Here is a 15,363-nt window from a genome sequence, read left to right on the forward strand (position 1 = left end):
AAATAAATTGGAATATCTTAGTCACTGAAAGGAATTACCAATCTATAAGAAGGATATTGGAACAGCATTTTAAGCTTGCAGTGGCCCATGCTTCTTTACTTTGGCTAGCCAAAAATCAAGATTAAAGGCCCAGGATCCTGCACAGTTATTTGTTGCAGAATCTTTTTGGCGATTAGTGCATACCCAAGGTAGGTCTGGGAACAAGGTCTGGAGAGTGCACCAATAGGAACTCATCTGAAGCTTGGCTTGTGGGACCAGAAAAAGGTTGGTATGTATATGCTGAACATGGAACTAGTCTCGGGAGGCAATGAAGCTATGTCATAGAGCCCAGTTCTGAACAATTCGTTTTAGCAGCTGTATGAGTCACAGAGCATTTTGTGGACACAATGCACATCCGTTTACACACAATGGACATTCAACAGAAAAATCACTTATTTAAAAAGAAATGTGCTCCAAAGCACCATGAATGCCATGGTAAGAGCAGCGTGATGGTGGACTAATTATAAAAGAGTCCGATCGTTTTCTGTTGAATTTGTTTTCCATTTTATTAGCACTGCGCTACTTACAAAAATATATCATTTAAAACATACACATATAACCAACACTTGGAAAACAGTGACATTTCACAGACGAAGGTAAATGGAAAACAACATGGTTATCTACAAAGCAAGTTATAAAATAAAACCTTAAAAAAATTCCCAACAGAAAAAGTCATTGCAAATGTATTGGATACATAAACTCTTTAGGACATGCTTCAGTGATAAAATCCTGCCTTCCTATTGCAAATTACAGGTCTTGCGCAGAGAACAAAGTCCAAAGATGCCATACAGAGATGAACGTTTTAACCTCTGTCTGAAACATTTCCGAGTTTTTACTGAAATGTGAAACCTTGTTTTTTTTTACACTTTGGGGGTGTGGTGGAATCTAACAGCAACAGTCCCTGCATGTATGTCCTTAGCAAGGATTAGTGGAAACTTCCTCCAAGACGTAGGTGGTAAATAACCAACCTAGCTCATTTGCATAGTTTTTGAAATGTAGATGGTGCTCCACAAAGGCAGCCAGGCTACATATTTTCTTCCTGAATTAAGCTCCCAGGGTGTCACAGGCTGAAATGGGTTACAATATATACATTTATTTGCTGTGTGCACTGAAAGGATTCCGTCTCTTCATCAAACATTGTTACCAAGACACCGAACAGCAGTTCCATACCACACAAGACCACACATCGTCATCTACTCGTTGAAAGGATCATTAGAAGCAAATGTGCATAAAAACAAATTGAATGTGTTAATGTACAACAGTGTTCTTACTGTCTTTAAAAGAAAAAACAGGCTACTTTGCATACTCAAACGAAATCATCAAAAACATGCAAGGAAAACATGGCTAGCACTAATCTGAAAAAAAGATGTTTCGTAGTTCACTATGACCATTTCTCCAAGATGTCGCATACATTCTACATTCTCCAAAGTACAGATGACATGGAAATTCAAAATGTACACGGTATACAACTACCCTGTAAACTGCAAGCCTTACCAATCCATTGCATTGTACACGCAAACTTGATGTGAGTCTTAAGTAGAGGGTGGATGTTGAATGAACCCTCCCACCATGCTAATTTGTTCTCATGCATTCTTTGAGAGCACATTCATACACGAGACTGGCGGGGTACGTCTAAGATGAAGGAAGACATAGATCTGGAGGAGAGAATGCCAGCAAGAATGAGATGGGATAAGTACATGGTAGGACACCCCTTGGAACAGGCCGATCAACTAGGCTGCGGGGAGCCCAAACGAAGGAATGTGAATTCCAAAAATGATCTTACAGGCATTTTAAACATTTTCATTATGAAAACACGTTTCTACCTTTGCCTTTGGGAGATTCTCTGGAGCAGTAAAGAAATATTTGTTATGATTGGTTTCCAATTAAAAAGGCGATTTATTGGACATATTTGGGTAAAATAGTTTATTAGTGTCTCCAGCTCTACGCAATGGGTATTTCACTAGATTTAATCCAAGCAGACTGGACATCTTTGAAAACCTACGTGCGTTATTTATTTGATTGCTTGTTCGATTTTAAAAGGAAATGCCAATACAGAAGTAGGTTTGCAAAAACAGTGTAAATGAAATACCAGCAAAGTCTGATCTCAATGCAGTCTTTGGCTTCCTTTGAAAATGGTCTTCAAAGTGCTTGATTTCTTTTAGACAGTACTCCAGACATTAGATTTATTTGTGTAAAGCACAACTCGCACTGTGAACCCTTGTGCCTAGGCTTTCTTTGTAAAAGTATTCCTAGTTGTATAAGTTGTTGCTGTAAAACAGATTGTTCTATGTCAATTGACAGGAAGTGTGAATGCCCAGATTCACAAAACATAGGTTTACTCACTGCTGGATGCCCAACCTCATCTGCATTTGCTTAGCATAGGCATTGTAGGGTAGGATGTGGTGTTGTGAAAGAGAACCAAGTCATATGTAAAGAGAAGTACTACTTTGCTATTATTTATAACCACCACGAAACCTGCATTACATTGCCCAACATCACATTGTATGCGTTTGCACCACCCCGTCCCCAGGGATGTCAGGGAAAAGCAACGCTGGGTGTGGGACTAAAGGAACACTGGTTTGACCAGCTATGCCTGTTTATGAGGTCACCAGTTTGTGTGGAAAGTCTGAGGTGCCCTTGATTATGCTCAGAGTCACTTTGCCACCCCTCTCGTTTTTGGGGTGGTACTTTTTTCGATATAGAGCTTCTATCTGCACTCCGGGACAATGCAGTCTATGGATAATGGGTGGGTGGACGAATATTTTCTTTTAGGGAGTTCCCATTTAAAAACCCCACCATCCCCAAAATATTTATATTAAGTCAGTAACAAGTATCTACTGTGACCACGCCATTGTGCAGGCAGATTTGTCTTGTCAAACGCCACAGAGGAGATTCCAGCTCCAGTCATACAATCCTGAGTGTGAAGATCAAGAACTATTAACAATGGATTGCTCCCACAGTATGAAAACAACTTGATCGCTTCAGGATAAACAGGGGAGAGATTAGACATACCAACATTATCAATGGCCTGGTAAAGTCAGTGGCTCTTCCACTACACTGCTTAGTCCAGGGCAATTTTACTGGAAAGATGATGGAATGCACAACCACCATAAATGCGGGGTTCCTCCAGAGAGCATAGGACATCTTGAAATGTTTAGGGACTCCTTCTAGAGACTACTTTTAGAGACTAAACCTTCTTTAAGAATGATTAACTGAAAGAGAATACAGATCATCTTGCATGTACAGTTAGGCAAAAGTTTGAGGTGCATTATACTGCTCCTAAAAACAGTCACAATGCATATCTGCATGATGGGAATTGATGTGATGTGACTTTGAACCATCTAATGTGTAACTTTTGTGCTTTGAAATAGCGACACTAAAGCTTTATGCGGCACTTCACCATTGCCTTATCCACGACGCACAATACAACTGATTTTGAAGCACAGCCACATATGACCTCTAACGTATAATTACTTTTGGTCAGTATTATGAAGTCTAAAAACAATTACATCATAGGCATTTACTGATGATGTGCATAGATATTCCTAAGGCATACAGTCCCATCCTCTCACTATTTGCAAGGTGCACATTTCTAGTGTCTGAAATTAGTGGCACTTCAGGTAGGTGAACTGTACCTGAGAGTTATTTGCTGGGTAAGGTCTGTCAACTACAGTATGACGCCTCATAGTATCACAGCATTATTAGTATATTTACATGTACTGATCATTCGATGCAGCAACATAACAGATGGCTGCTGACCCACAGCAAACATTTATTTCGCATCTCTGGTACCAGCTACCAGTACATTTAAAGTACTTTACAATACATCTAATACAGTACACAGTGATATATCTGATTTGGGTGTTGTTTTTTCTTTGAAAGCAGCAGAAGTGCAGGTTACGGTTCTTCTAGAATTAAACTGTGTAAACATGTCCCTTTTCCCCCATCCAAATATCTTTTAACTCCCTAAGGTTATAACCAAGATTTCCAGCCTGGAAAGAGTCTGCTGAGGTTTTTCGGATCCATAGCCTGCTGGATGAGAAGGTTCACTTGCCCTCCCACATTCAGCACGTTGCCCTCCTCCACACCTTTCAACTTCTCCTGCAGCCTTAGGAGAACTCGCTCTGCCACCTTGTTGAAGGCTTGGTCATCATTGCTAGGAAAATAAAGGAAAGCCATCTTAAGTTTGTGCTTTATGGTATGCGTCACAAAAAGGGGTAAGAAAGACATGAGTCCTACCTGTCCTTTCGATTACACTCCGAGTCCTCGCCACTGAGGGTCGAGGCGAGGTCAGGCTCATCCTGCTGCAAATATAGGGCTTTCAGGGGATTCATGGTCCAGTCAAAGAGAGGATCATACAACAATACCTGCACAGGTAGTAAATACAAATGCATTCAATTTCATATTAAAGATGGCACATGTGCGTAGGAAAAAAGCAATACTTTCTTAGCATAAGACAGACAAATTGAAGAAGATATGGCAAACTATAAAATGTGAAAAAACAGTCATTTGTCAGAGGGTTACCTCTGATAGTTTTACATGTTTAAGGTCCACATCAGGCTACACATATTCACTGTAAGGAAGAAACCGGGTGGGAAATGGAAACATTAGCTTTACAAGGGACAAATTTACTGATGAGCCAAAACCACAGCCCATTTTTAACAAATACAAAATATATATAAATATAAAACATCTATCGAAACAACTATCTGTAAAACGACAGAACCATATCCTAAAAAAACTATAAAAAGAAGTGTGCTCTGAATTCATGTTATACATCAACATAATCGGTTTCCACGATGTGTTCTAAATGTACATTATCTACAACAAAGAAAAAGACACAAAGAATTGCAAGAACAGTTATTTTTGCTGTTTTAGAGGCCAACACTGCAAAATAGCCGGATAGTGTTTAGCTATAGCGCTTGCAACAGCACCTTTAAATAGCCTCTACAATCTTGGGAACAGACTATATGGGATGAACATGCTTCAATAGAAAAGCACTTTCCTTTCAGCCAGCCATAAAGAGTGACACGACAAACACACAGCAGACAGATATGAGGAGCTGCAATGCAGCTTAGTCCCAACCCTAAGGGGGAGTGCAGGTAACAGCCATGTCTTTATAGAAAAATACTGTGATAGTGACTGGCACCTGTTTCCGGACTAACGACCATAATTTGGTTCTGTGCGTTTTCATTAACGACTGTTTACAAATCAGCAGTTTGTTGATGCATTTTAGCCGATGTAAATTCGACCTGTTTCTTTTTATTATGGGAGGATCTTCTATATCACCCCAGCCCACAACCTCGTTCCCCGCTACCACCATAAACAAATATACATATATATGTAATTGGTTGATTTCAACCAAATGTGCATGAACACACAGCTGGCTTTCAAACAGCAGTCTATGCAAACACATATTACGCCATAATTCAATAGTCCGTATTCCATCTGGCCCCAGTGGCTAGTTGTACTACATGTACATGGCAGATTTTCCAGAGGAAGCTTGATCCAATATGATGCACCAACCCATTGACGTCTGAGAAAAGTACACCTAATCTCCAGCAAGCTTGTATGCCTGGACTATCAGCTTTCAATTACTTTCTCACCTATACGGACACATCTCATATATATGGCTTGTGTACTCCCATCTACTGTCCCAGTCCGAAATTCTATACTGCACCAATGCCAACATGTTGCTAGCTTAAGTAACCAAGGGATGAATAACTGCTTTTAAATTTGCGTTGAGCTGCGCATCTCGCTAGTGCTGCATGTCTGCCTTCCTGCATCTTGCTTGTTAAGGGGTCTTTATGGGACCCACGGTAGCTGGTTCTCTGGCGTTGACATGGTAAAGCATAGACTTGGACCACCTCAGTGTGTTGAAATGCTGGGATGACCTCCTACTGGCTACCTACTCCATGTCACAGCGCCTCCAATTGTATTGGTGCTGCAACAATGCAGAGCACTGCAGAGGGTGCTGATATCCATTTCCAGATGAGTTAAGGGACTATATGAGGAAATGCCATCTGCCAAGAGTGTAGGAGCCCTGCCATATTTGATTTCTTTAAATAAGTAAAATGATGTGGGTGATTCCATCTCAGAAAGGAAGACCTGCTAACCAGAGTACCACAAGCTCCATGCCAAAAGCATAGTGTACACCTGTGCCCTGCCAAATCAGTATCCTGATCTGCAGCACCTGCTCTCCAGTCGGACAGAGCAGGTTCAGAGGGCAATGGTAGCCTCTTGACAACTGCAGTGATAGCCAAGTCCCTTCAGCACAGGGGCTGTATTTTAGATGTGCACCTCTGTTCCCAAACCAGATAACTATGAGATTTAGTAGCCTGGTGGCAGTTCTAAACTTTAAATATGAGCCATACACGAGTTTACAGTTGGTGGCTAGTATTTCTCATAATTATCACAGCCACATCTGATTGATATCATACATGTGTCAGCACTGTGAGCCCAGCTATGAAAGGGTTATGTGTATTCTGGTAAAACAGCCTGCAGAGTAAGAGACTGAACAACTGTGCTTCTCCTTTGTTCCTTTGTGAGGTCTGGTAATACCTCTTTCCAGCTGGACCGCCTCCTAGAAGGAAATGTCATAGGAAACAGGAATCAAAGGCCGCACACATCCCAAAAGGACTAGCCTCACACCAGGGTGCTGCATAGCAAATGCGCCTTTGATGCTGTGGGCAAGGGAAGGGGCGGAGTTAGTGTAGAAAGAAGGAGCTCAGCATAGTTGGAGGAAGGTTCTACCATATTGTTTCTTTCTGTACCTCTCTATTCTTCCGGTCACATCCACTTCTTTTTTTTAGCAAAATGCACTTTGCATATGATGCCAAAAGGCAAGGACCACTTGTCTCAAGAACAGGGATTGGACCCCTTAAAGCAGGCTTGCTTTAGTCCAATTACCAGTGGACTTTTCCCTATTAAACAAGGGACTCCCCTCTCCTCCTTTGATTCACTTTTGGCCAAACAGTTAAGGAAGAATTCATTATCCCTCTATTGGGAGACTTGACTTTCCAAACTCCTCCGTCAGTGAGGTGAAGACAGAGTCCAAGGCATAGCCAAACTCTGTTCCCTAAACATCCCCAGGGTACATTGGGGGCGACCTACAGCTGGAGCAAGACCTGTTTCTCTGCCAGCTACACGGGTACCCAGAGCCTCACTGGAGGTGATGGACTCCTGCAGATGTGTGCCAGTTTGCCCTGTGCTTGGGAGAACGGGAACAAGGACCTATCTTCGGACCCACAGCAACTGAGAGCTAAGGCAGCCAGGATTCCTAAGTTTTCACTGTCAAACCATTTTGAGCAGCAATTCGAGACCGTTCCAAACAGTCGAGTTGACAGGATCCTCCAGAGCTGCCTTTGGGCCTTACTTGATCTGTGAGTCACTGTGCCTCCTTTTCGATATGGTTCAACAATCTAACCAATGAAAATATTATGGGACGATGATTGCTCAACATCATCCTATCCCAAAGTACGTTCAGACAGTCCTCGTAATTGATGTTGACAAATGTCATCAATAAGTTTGAGCGCATCGTTTTAAAATGAGAACATTCAGATTGAAGTTGCAACAGTATATCACACAATTGAAGGCTGCACGTGTGTGCATGAGAGGCGAAGGAAGGAAGACCTGTGGTGAACTTTTAAAATACTGATAACGGTGCAACTAGTGATACAGAGTATTGCAGTGGTCCGGCGAAGAAAGTAGCCCATTCTAAAGTCTCTGCGAAAGATTAAAGGGTTTTCGTATTGAAGTGAAAGTGAATGAGCGCTAGAAAGCGTAGGTGAATGTTGAACTTTTGTGCTCATTAAACTGAACTACCCAAACCAAGAGACACTGGGGCAAATAACACGAGTGTGAGGTGAAAGAAAAGTTGAAGTGGTCCTGTGGAGGTCTACAGTAAAAGCCTCGCACATTCGAAAGTGTTCGACATCAGGAAAAGGTCTGAGCCAGACTGAGGGAGACCAGAAGTTTGTTAAGTTAGGGGAAGGCAACCCATAAAGGATATGTATTAAGCTTGGAGATAGGAACCCCTGTAGGTGTTGTGTTTGAAAGGTCTGAGCCCGACTGAGTGAGACCTACGTGAACCTTTTTTTTTTAACTGTGTTTTGAAAGCTGGAACGAGATACTTTAACATGGAAGGGCAGGCGGGCCTCGACCCATGTTTTGAACTTGTAGAGTAGGAGCAAGCAACTCCACCTCAACCACATCGCCCATATTGCCTATATGTTGGGAACCAGAGTGTGAGACACGTGCGGTACCAATGAAAATACTGATACCAAGGAGAATCCGGGAGGCAAGGTTCCCATGGAGAAAACCATACCTGCGTACGAGACAGTATGATGGCCAGTTGAATGAAATCCCAGAAGAAACAGGACTGCTGAATGACAAAGAAGAATGGTGACGTCACACAGAGACCCAAGCTGAAGCACATAGAAGAGATGCAGATACTAGAGAATGCAGATATTCTATAAGGCATCAAGAAAGTATCGAAGATAAGTGGCATCTTGGGATCAAGATGAACAAACTTATGCTACAAAAAGGATGAAGATGTCAAGTAATTTTACACGTGTATATATGCAAAGAAACGCAAGCCGATGAAGTATTCTTGAGGCTAGCTAAGTAGTGACTAGATTGCGGCATGCCCCAAAATATACATATATATATAAATGAGTAAAGAATGGCTGTTTCCACTACGTATTATAGCAGAGCTGGGCTAAAAAAGGAAGGCCTCTTTTCCAGTGTGTCGCAGTTGAAAAACAAGTGAATTAACAGGAGTGAAACTCAGAAAGGCAAGACTGGATGAGCCAAGAAGCCAAGTCTATATCAGGCTGAGGTGAGCAGACATTGGATACAAATCATGTGAAAGAATGAAACTCCTGTTCAGGAGGCATGGACAAAAACAAGGAAGAGGTCAGAGGTCTAGTTGAAAATAGTATTTTAATGCACCAGAAGCTCGATTTTGTGGTCTTCAGTCACATGGAAGGATGAAGTTGGACGAACACGATGGTCACATCTATGCATTAGGACAGAGCAAGCCTTCACTCCCCTGAATTCTCCAGAGCAAAAGAACACTCCCAAGGACAAGTTCAAAGCCCTAATTGACGCCAGACCACTGAGGTGATGATAGATGGATATGCTAATTGGTGGGAAGCTATGGTTGAAGACTAGCTCACCAGCACCTGGAAGTTGAGTCTGCGTGCTGCCAACGTAGGTGGAAAAATACTGACAAAGTTTAGAGTGCCAACCAATGGTAGGGGGCCGCGTGATTAAGGGTCCTATAGTTTGTGTAGCCAATGGAACGTCGTCTATTTAGTGACGTTCGTAGTGACATGTTTAAGGGGAGGACTTAGTTGCCCCACCTGATGTTAAGAAACTGTTAAGAAACCTATCACTGTTCTTCACTCTTTCAGACGAGTATGGATCATATACTTAGATGTTTTCTTAGACCCTATCACAACTGCCACTAGGTTTTTGTAGTTTGCCACGTAGGATGACGTTCGTAATATGTAGGTTAACGTCATCAATGTTGTTTTTTTGCTATAAAAGAATGCTTTTTATAAAGATGCATTGAGCGATCTTACGCTAAAACGTCCGTTGATGTCCGTTGTACTCACCGTTTTAGATAATTGATATTAAAACAGTTATCCTTTTGCCAACTACCCTAGTCATTTCGATTATTTATGTTTGAGTAACTTCTGCATCCCCATCCATCTCAAGGGTATTGCTACCTCATCTTAAAGGGCTGGAATCCTCCAGTTCAAACTGCCTTTGTTTTGAGAACCTGAGCCAGAGTGTGTCAGCCTATCTACGGGGCCGCCTTGCTCCATGCTGTTCAAAGTGGGGAGGAGAGCTGACTCAGCCATCTTGATCCTTTATGTTAGAACTCTGTTTTTCCTGTATATGCGCCTTTTCCCATGCACCTATTTATTGTAATAATATTAGGGCAAGCAATAGGTTTATTTAGTATAGGCCATTTTCTTTTTACTGACACAACTAGGACTGTTTTGTTTATTATTATATGGTAGAGTGTGCTCCCATCTATAGAGATAGGGCCAAACAGGCGTTTATCCAACCCTTTTGGTCAATAAACACCCTTGAACAGTATATCTCTTGTGTCTGTCTTCACTTGTGATACTATGCCTCCCTTAATATACTCATTTAACCGTCTTTCTTCCCCCCTGCATCTATTTTTTTAATTTGCTGTTTTGAATTATCTTAAAATTCAATCAGTTTAAAAAAGCAAAAGCTGTCAAATTTATTAGTCAAATTTGGGGTCTGTATCAGTTTTTTTTAAATGTAATTAAAACGTTTTCAAAAGTAAAAAAAATGCTAAATTAACTTAAATACATAGACCCATGCGGTTTTCTCAGGTATTACAATCAAAACGGCTACAGTGGTTTGGACAATAACCAAGGGTATCAGGTACTAATGTCCCTAATAAATGATCGCTATACATAATGTCGCTGGGAAAAGGTTGTGGAGACAATATTAATGATGACCATATATAGGGGGTGAAGGGGGCCGGAAGGGATTGGGGTCCCACGCTCCTATGGAGAAAAAAAATGGATTGGGGGGTTGCGTGGGTGTCCCCTGCATGTTAAATGTAATAATGTCCTGGCAAAAAACAGACATTTTTTGGCGACTTATTTGCCAGGACATTTTCGCGGGGATATTATTACATGGAACCTAACAAAGCACATCAAAGTCTGTCCTTTGTTTGCAAAGATGACAGGGTGTCACCCAATCCTCCTATCCAGTTACGAAAGAACATTGTATATACCTGTAGATATAATGCTTTATAGCCTGGTGTGGCACTATTAGATGGTCACAGAACTCTTTGCATAGAAGTCACTAGTCATTGCCTTGCCAATGTTTTAAAGTCCAGTGCGTTTTATAGTGCAGGAAAAACAGAGAAAGGTCAATTTTTCTCAATCGCTAGAATAAAAGTACTAGTTACCTCAACAATTGTGAGCAAGGCTTCTTGGGAATTTCTCATAACTTCCATCGTTTTTTCACAGCACCTACAATTTACATAAAATAATTAAACACATATTTATGCAAGCAACCCTTTTATCACAGACATATTTTTTTAAAATATACATGTGAGGCCATTGTTATACTCTGATTTCATACAAATCAGGCAAGGAGCCTCACTGGTGCGGTTTGTTCCCTTTCACAGAGGAATATTTCCAAGGGGTATACATAGGAGTGTACTGGGCTGTACATCTTAGAATGATAACTTTTTATCAGAACAAAATTGATATGGTTATTTTAGGTTTTGACAATGGTCTTTACTCAGTAAGACAAGAGCAACCTTCTTTTGATGCATACATACTTGAAGTGAGCATTAGAAGAACAAATTACTTACCTCTGGTACCATTCTTTCTGATGGAAGTTCCTCCCTCAGATTAGATATATTCTTCCTGCTTTAGCAGATTTCAGAAACTTTTTTGACAGCAGGAGTAGCATGCAACATTGGTGTTAAGGTCCCTCGGCAAGCTCCTTTCTAGAGGCCGGACGGGATGTTGGCATCGATATAAGTAACTTGCACCACGCCCCCTGGACCTCAGTTCTACTGTTTTTCCTCAAAACTCAGCTGTGTATTAGTTAACATAAAAACATTTTTGAGAGAGAGCCCTTTATTAGAGGGACAGGATGGGTGGGAGGAACATCCATCAGAAAGAACATTGCCACTGGTAAGTAATTTCTTCTAATGGATTGTGTCCTCCCACAGATTCCTCATTTTAGATATAATCCCATATCAGTATAGACGAGTGAAACCTGAGGTGACTGTCAAATCAAGAAAACCAAGACCACCCTAACAAAACAGGCATCCTAACCTGACAGTTCATTCAGGCAGTAATGCCTTTTGAAGGGATGCATTGATGACCATGTGGCAGCATGGCAGTTGTCCAACAGCGGGACTACATTTTGGAGAGCCAAAGTGATGGCCATCCTTCTAGTCAAGTGTATTCTAAAACCCTCGGGAATCATAGCATTTGGATACACGTAAGAAGAACAAGTTACTCTCTTACCTGGTAACGTTCTTTCGATGGGATGGTCCGACGACGTATTCCATATCTATGACAGTAATCACCACAGCTGTGCTGATTACTGTCATAGGTATGGAATACGTCGAAGGACCCAATCCCCTCAAAAAATATTTTGTGACCAATGAAAATCAGAGACAACCTTATGAAGAAAGATGGGGCATACTTTGAGCGTCAGCTTGTCCTGCGAAAAAAAAGGTGAAAGGAGGCTTGCAGGAAAGAGCCTACACTTCTCGAACTATGTGCGAAAGTATTCAACACCAGAAATATAGTTTTCTACGCGAAAAGCCTGGGCCGGCAAGAATGCATCAACCCAAAAGGGTCTCCCATCAGGAAAGTCAAGGCAAGATTTAAATCCCAGGCCTGCACAATGAAATGCACCAGGAGGACATTGTTTGTTAGACCTTTAAGGAATTGTATCACAATTGGCACTGTAAGCAATGATCCTTTTTCAGGTGTGCACTTCACTATGGAAAGTGAAGTCAGGTGTCCTTTTACTGTACTTATCTGTAGCGCCTGTTGGGATAGGTTTAAAAGTAAGGACAATGCCTTAGGTGTTGCGCACAGATAGATCTCTACATCCTTAGCTCTACACAAGTGCAAAATCATCACCCATGGCAGCAATATTGAGGTTTGGTTACCGGTTATCTGGCCGAAAGCAACACCTCAAGGACATCTTCAGAAAGGTCCCAATCTCCGGGCCTCATTATGAGTTTGGTGATAAGGGAAGTGGTTAATAAGAATAAATCATACGGAAACAGTAAAGAGATTTAAACTCCTGAAATGGACATACTGCATGAGGAGTGAACAAAGTGAATGGCGTGGATGAAATAGTTAGAATGGATGAAGCGTGTGGAACAGATGAATGCGCTGAGTGGAAGAACGCATGAGTGGAAGAACAGATGACTATATAGTTCGAATGAGTGTGTAAATCGAATGAGTATGTAGATCGGGTGAGTGTATACAATGGATGAACATGTTGAGCGGATGAGTGTGTATAGCAGTTGGGTGCGTAGAGCGGATGAGCGGATGAGTGCATAAATAACAGAGAAGCGAGTAGAACGCAGGAGTGCGTAGAACAGATGAATCTGCAGAACGGATGAGCGTAAACCGGATGAGTGTGTAGAACAGATGAGTATGTAGAGTGGATGAGTATGTAGAGTGCAGGAGTGTGGATAGCGGATGAGTACGGAAGTGCGGAGAGTGTGTAGATCGCTGGAACAGTTGAATGTGCTGACCTGGCGAATGTATAGAGCGGATGAGTGCACAGAGCGGATGAGTGCACAGAGTGGATGAGTGCATAGAACGGATGAGGTTATAGAGTGGATGAGGTTATAGAGCGGATGAGGGTATAGAGCAGATGAATATATAGAACAGGATTACTGCGTATTAGCGAATTGAATGCGTGGAAAGCACAAGTGCATAAAGCGGATGAGTGCATAGAGTGGATGAGTGAGGGGAGCGGATGAGTGCAGAGAGCGGATGAGTGCGGGGAGCGGATGAGTGCGGGGAGCGGATGAGTGCGGGGAGCGGATGAGTGCAGAGAGCGGATGAGTGCAGAGAGCGGATGAGTGCAGAGAGCGGATGAGTGTGAAGTGCGGATGAGTGTGAAGTGCGGATGAGTGTGGAGTGCGGATGAGTGTGGAGTGCGGATGAGTGTGGAGTGCGGATGAGTGTGGAGTGTGGATGAGTGTGGAGAGCAGGTGATTGCGTAGGGTGGGTGAATGCATAGAGCAGATGAAGGTGTAGTACATGCGAGGGGATAAAGCAGACAAATGGATAGAACAAATGATATATATGAATGGAATTGATCCCATATATAGATCGAACGGGTGCCATATATGGATGGATCGGGTGCCGTAAGTGATGGATCGGGTGCCGTATATGGATGAAACGTGTCAAATTGGTGGATGGAAAGGATGAAGTATGAAGATGTTATGGGCGAAATATGAGTGCATAAAACAACTTAGAATACACAATGGTACGGGTGAAATATGTGGATGGATTGCATAAAACAACTTAGAATACACGAAAAGGATCAGAGTAAATAGAGCGCATTTGAATGCGCGTGGCGGACAGGAGTGCATGTGGCGGACAGGAGTACTTGTGACGGACAGGAGTGCGTGTGGCTGACAGGAGTGCGTGCATGAGGCTGACAGGAGTGCATGCATGGGGCTGACAGGAGTGCATGCGTGGGGCAGACAGGAGTGCATGCGTGGGGCAGACAGGAGTGCATGCGTGGGGCAGACTAGAGTACGTGGGGCAGACTGGAGCGCGCAGGGCGGACTGGAGCGCGCAGGGCGGATTGGAGCGCGCAGGGTGGATTGGAGCGCGCAGGGTGGATTGGAGCGCATGAGTGCGTCGAGCGGACCGGAGTGTGTGGAGCAGACTGGGGTGCATGGAGTGGATAGGAGTGCATGGAACGGACCGGAGCGCATAGAATTGCGTGGCGTATATAGTATGGTTTGTAATGCAGAGAACGTTTGAAAGAGCATATAACCCATCATATCACACCACCATGCTTACTCTCTCCTTTACACCACCACTCAACTAGAACACAGAGATACTACTAACACCACTACTGACACCATTCGGTATAACTGTTCTCATACCAACATCTGCCGCACACTCGCCATCATTCTAAGTAAACACTGCTGGTTACACACACCCCAGCCAGGCATTCTCCTCAGGCCTAACGCAGCCACTTTCGTTCTGGATAAATCCTGCCAGAACGAACACATACTCCTGATCTCTCAACCACCACACCTACCGCTCAGAAGCAGCTTTTACACGAATACCACACCAGCTGCACACATACCCGGTGCTCACACGCACCTTTGACCCTCTCTACTCTCTCTACTGATCTGAACTTCGGTTCCCAAGGGCGTTCAACCTACCAGCGCCTTCAGACCATACCAATGGTATATAAGGCGCTATATAAATGCAAAATAACATAACATAACATATCTCGGCTGAGATATCACCAAACAGATTTATTGTTACCGACAATTGGTCCGGCGGAATTACCGCCAGATTACAAGTGACAGTATGGTGGTGTTAGTCCCCATTTATGGAGTGCATAGGACACCATGGGGATTTCGGCGAAATTACCACTGGCGGTAATTCTGCTGAAATACCTCCAGCATTTTGCTGTAGGTCTTTCCTCCACCTTACCCCGAAACACATAATTCGGCGGTGCAGTAATGCAACAGTAACTCCGTTACCACTGCATTACCACCGTTTTTTAGCCACACTGCCAAACTCATAA

At 42.8% G+C, this 15,363-nt stretch overlaps 1 protein-coding gene across 2 annotated transcripts in view; it reads right to left on the reverse strand.

The window, feature by feature from the left end:
- Positions 1 to 519: 519 nt before the first annotated feature.
- ATM (ATM serine/threonine kinase) overlaps positions 520 to 15,363 on the reverse strand; it is a 3,046,976-nt gene continuing 3,032,132 nt past the window's right edge. For both annotated transcript variants that reach the window (XM_069640412.1, XM_069640413.1), the window contains 3 exons: positions 11,003 to 11,066; positions 4,279 to 4,406; positions 520 to 4,195 (listed from right to left, as the gene is read on the reverse strand). In XM_069640412.1, coding sequence (XP_069496513.1) covers positions 4,012 to 4,195; positions 4,279 to 4,406; positions 11,003 to 11,066 — 376 coding nt within the window. In that variant the 3' untranslated portion in view covers positions 520 to 4,011. The remainder of the gene's footprint in view (positions 4,196 to 4,278; positions 4,407 to 11,002; positions 11,067 to 15,363) is intronic.

Source organism: Ambystoma mexicanum, chromosome 7q (genome assembly GCF_040938575.1).
Source record: "Ambystoma mexicanum isolate Mex_15411 chromosome 7q, UKY_AmexF1_1, whole genome shotgun sequence".
In the NCBI taxonomy this organism is placed as follows: Eukaryota; Metazoa; Chordata; class Amphibia; order Caudata; family Ambystomatidae; genus Ambystoma; species Ambystoma mexicanum.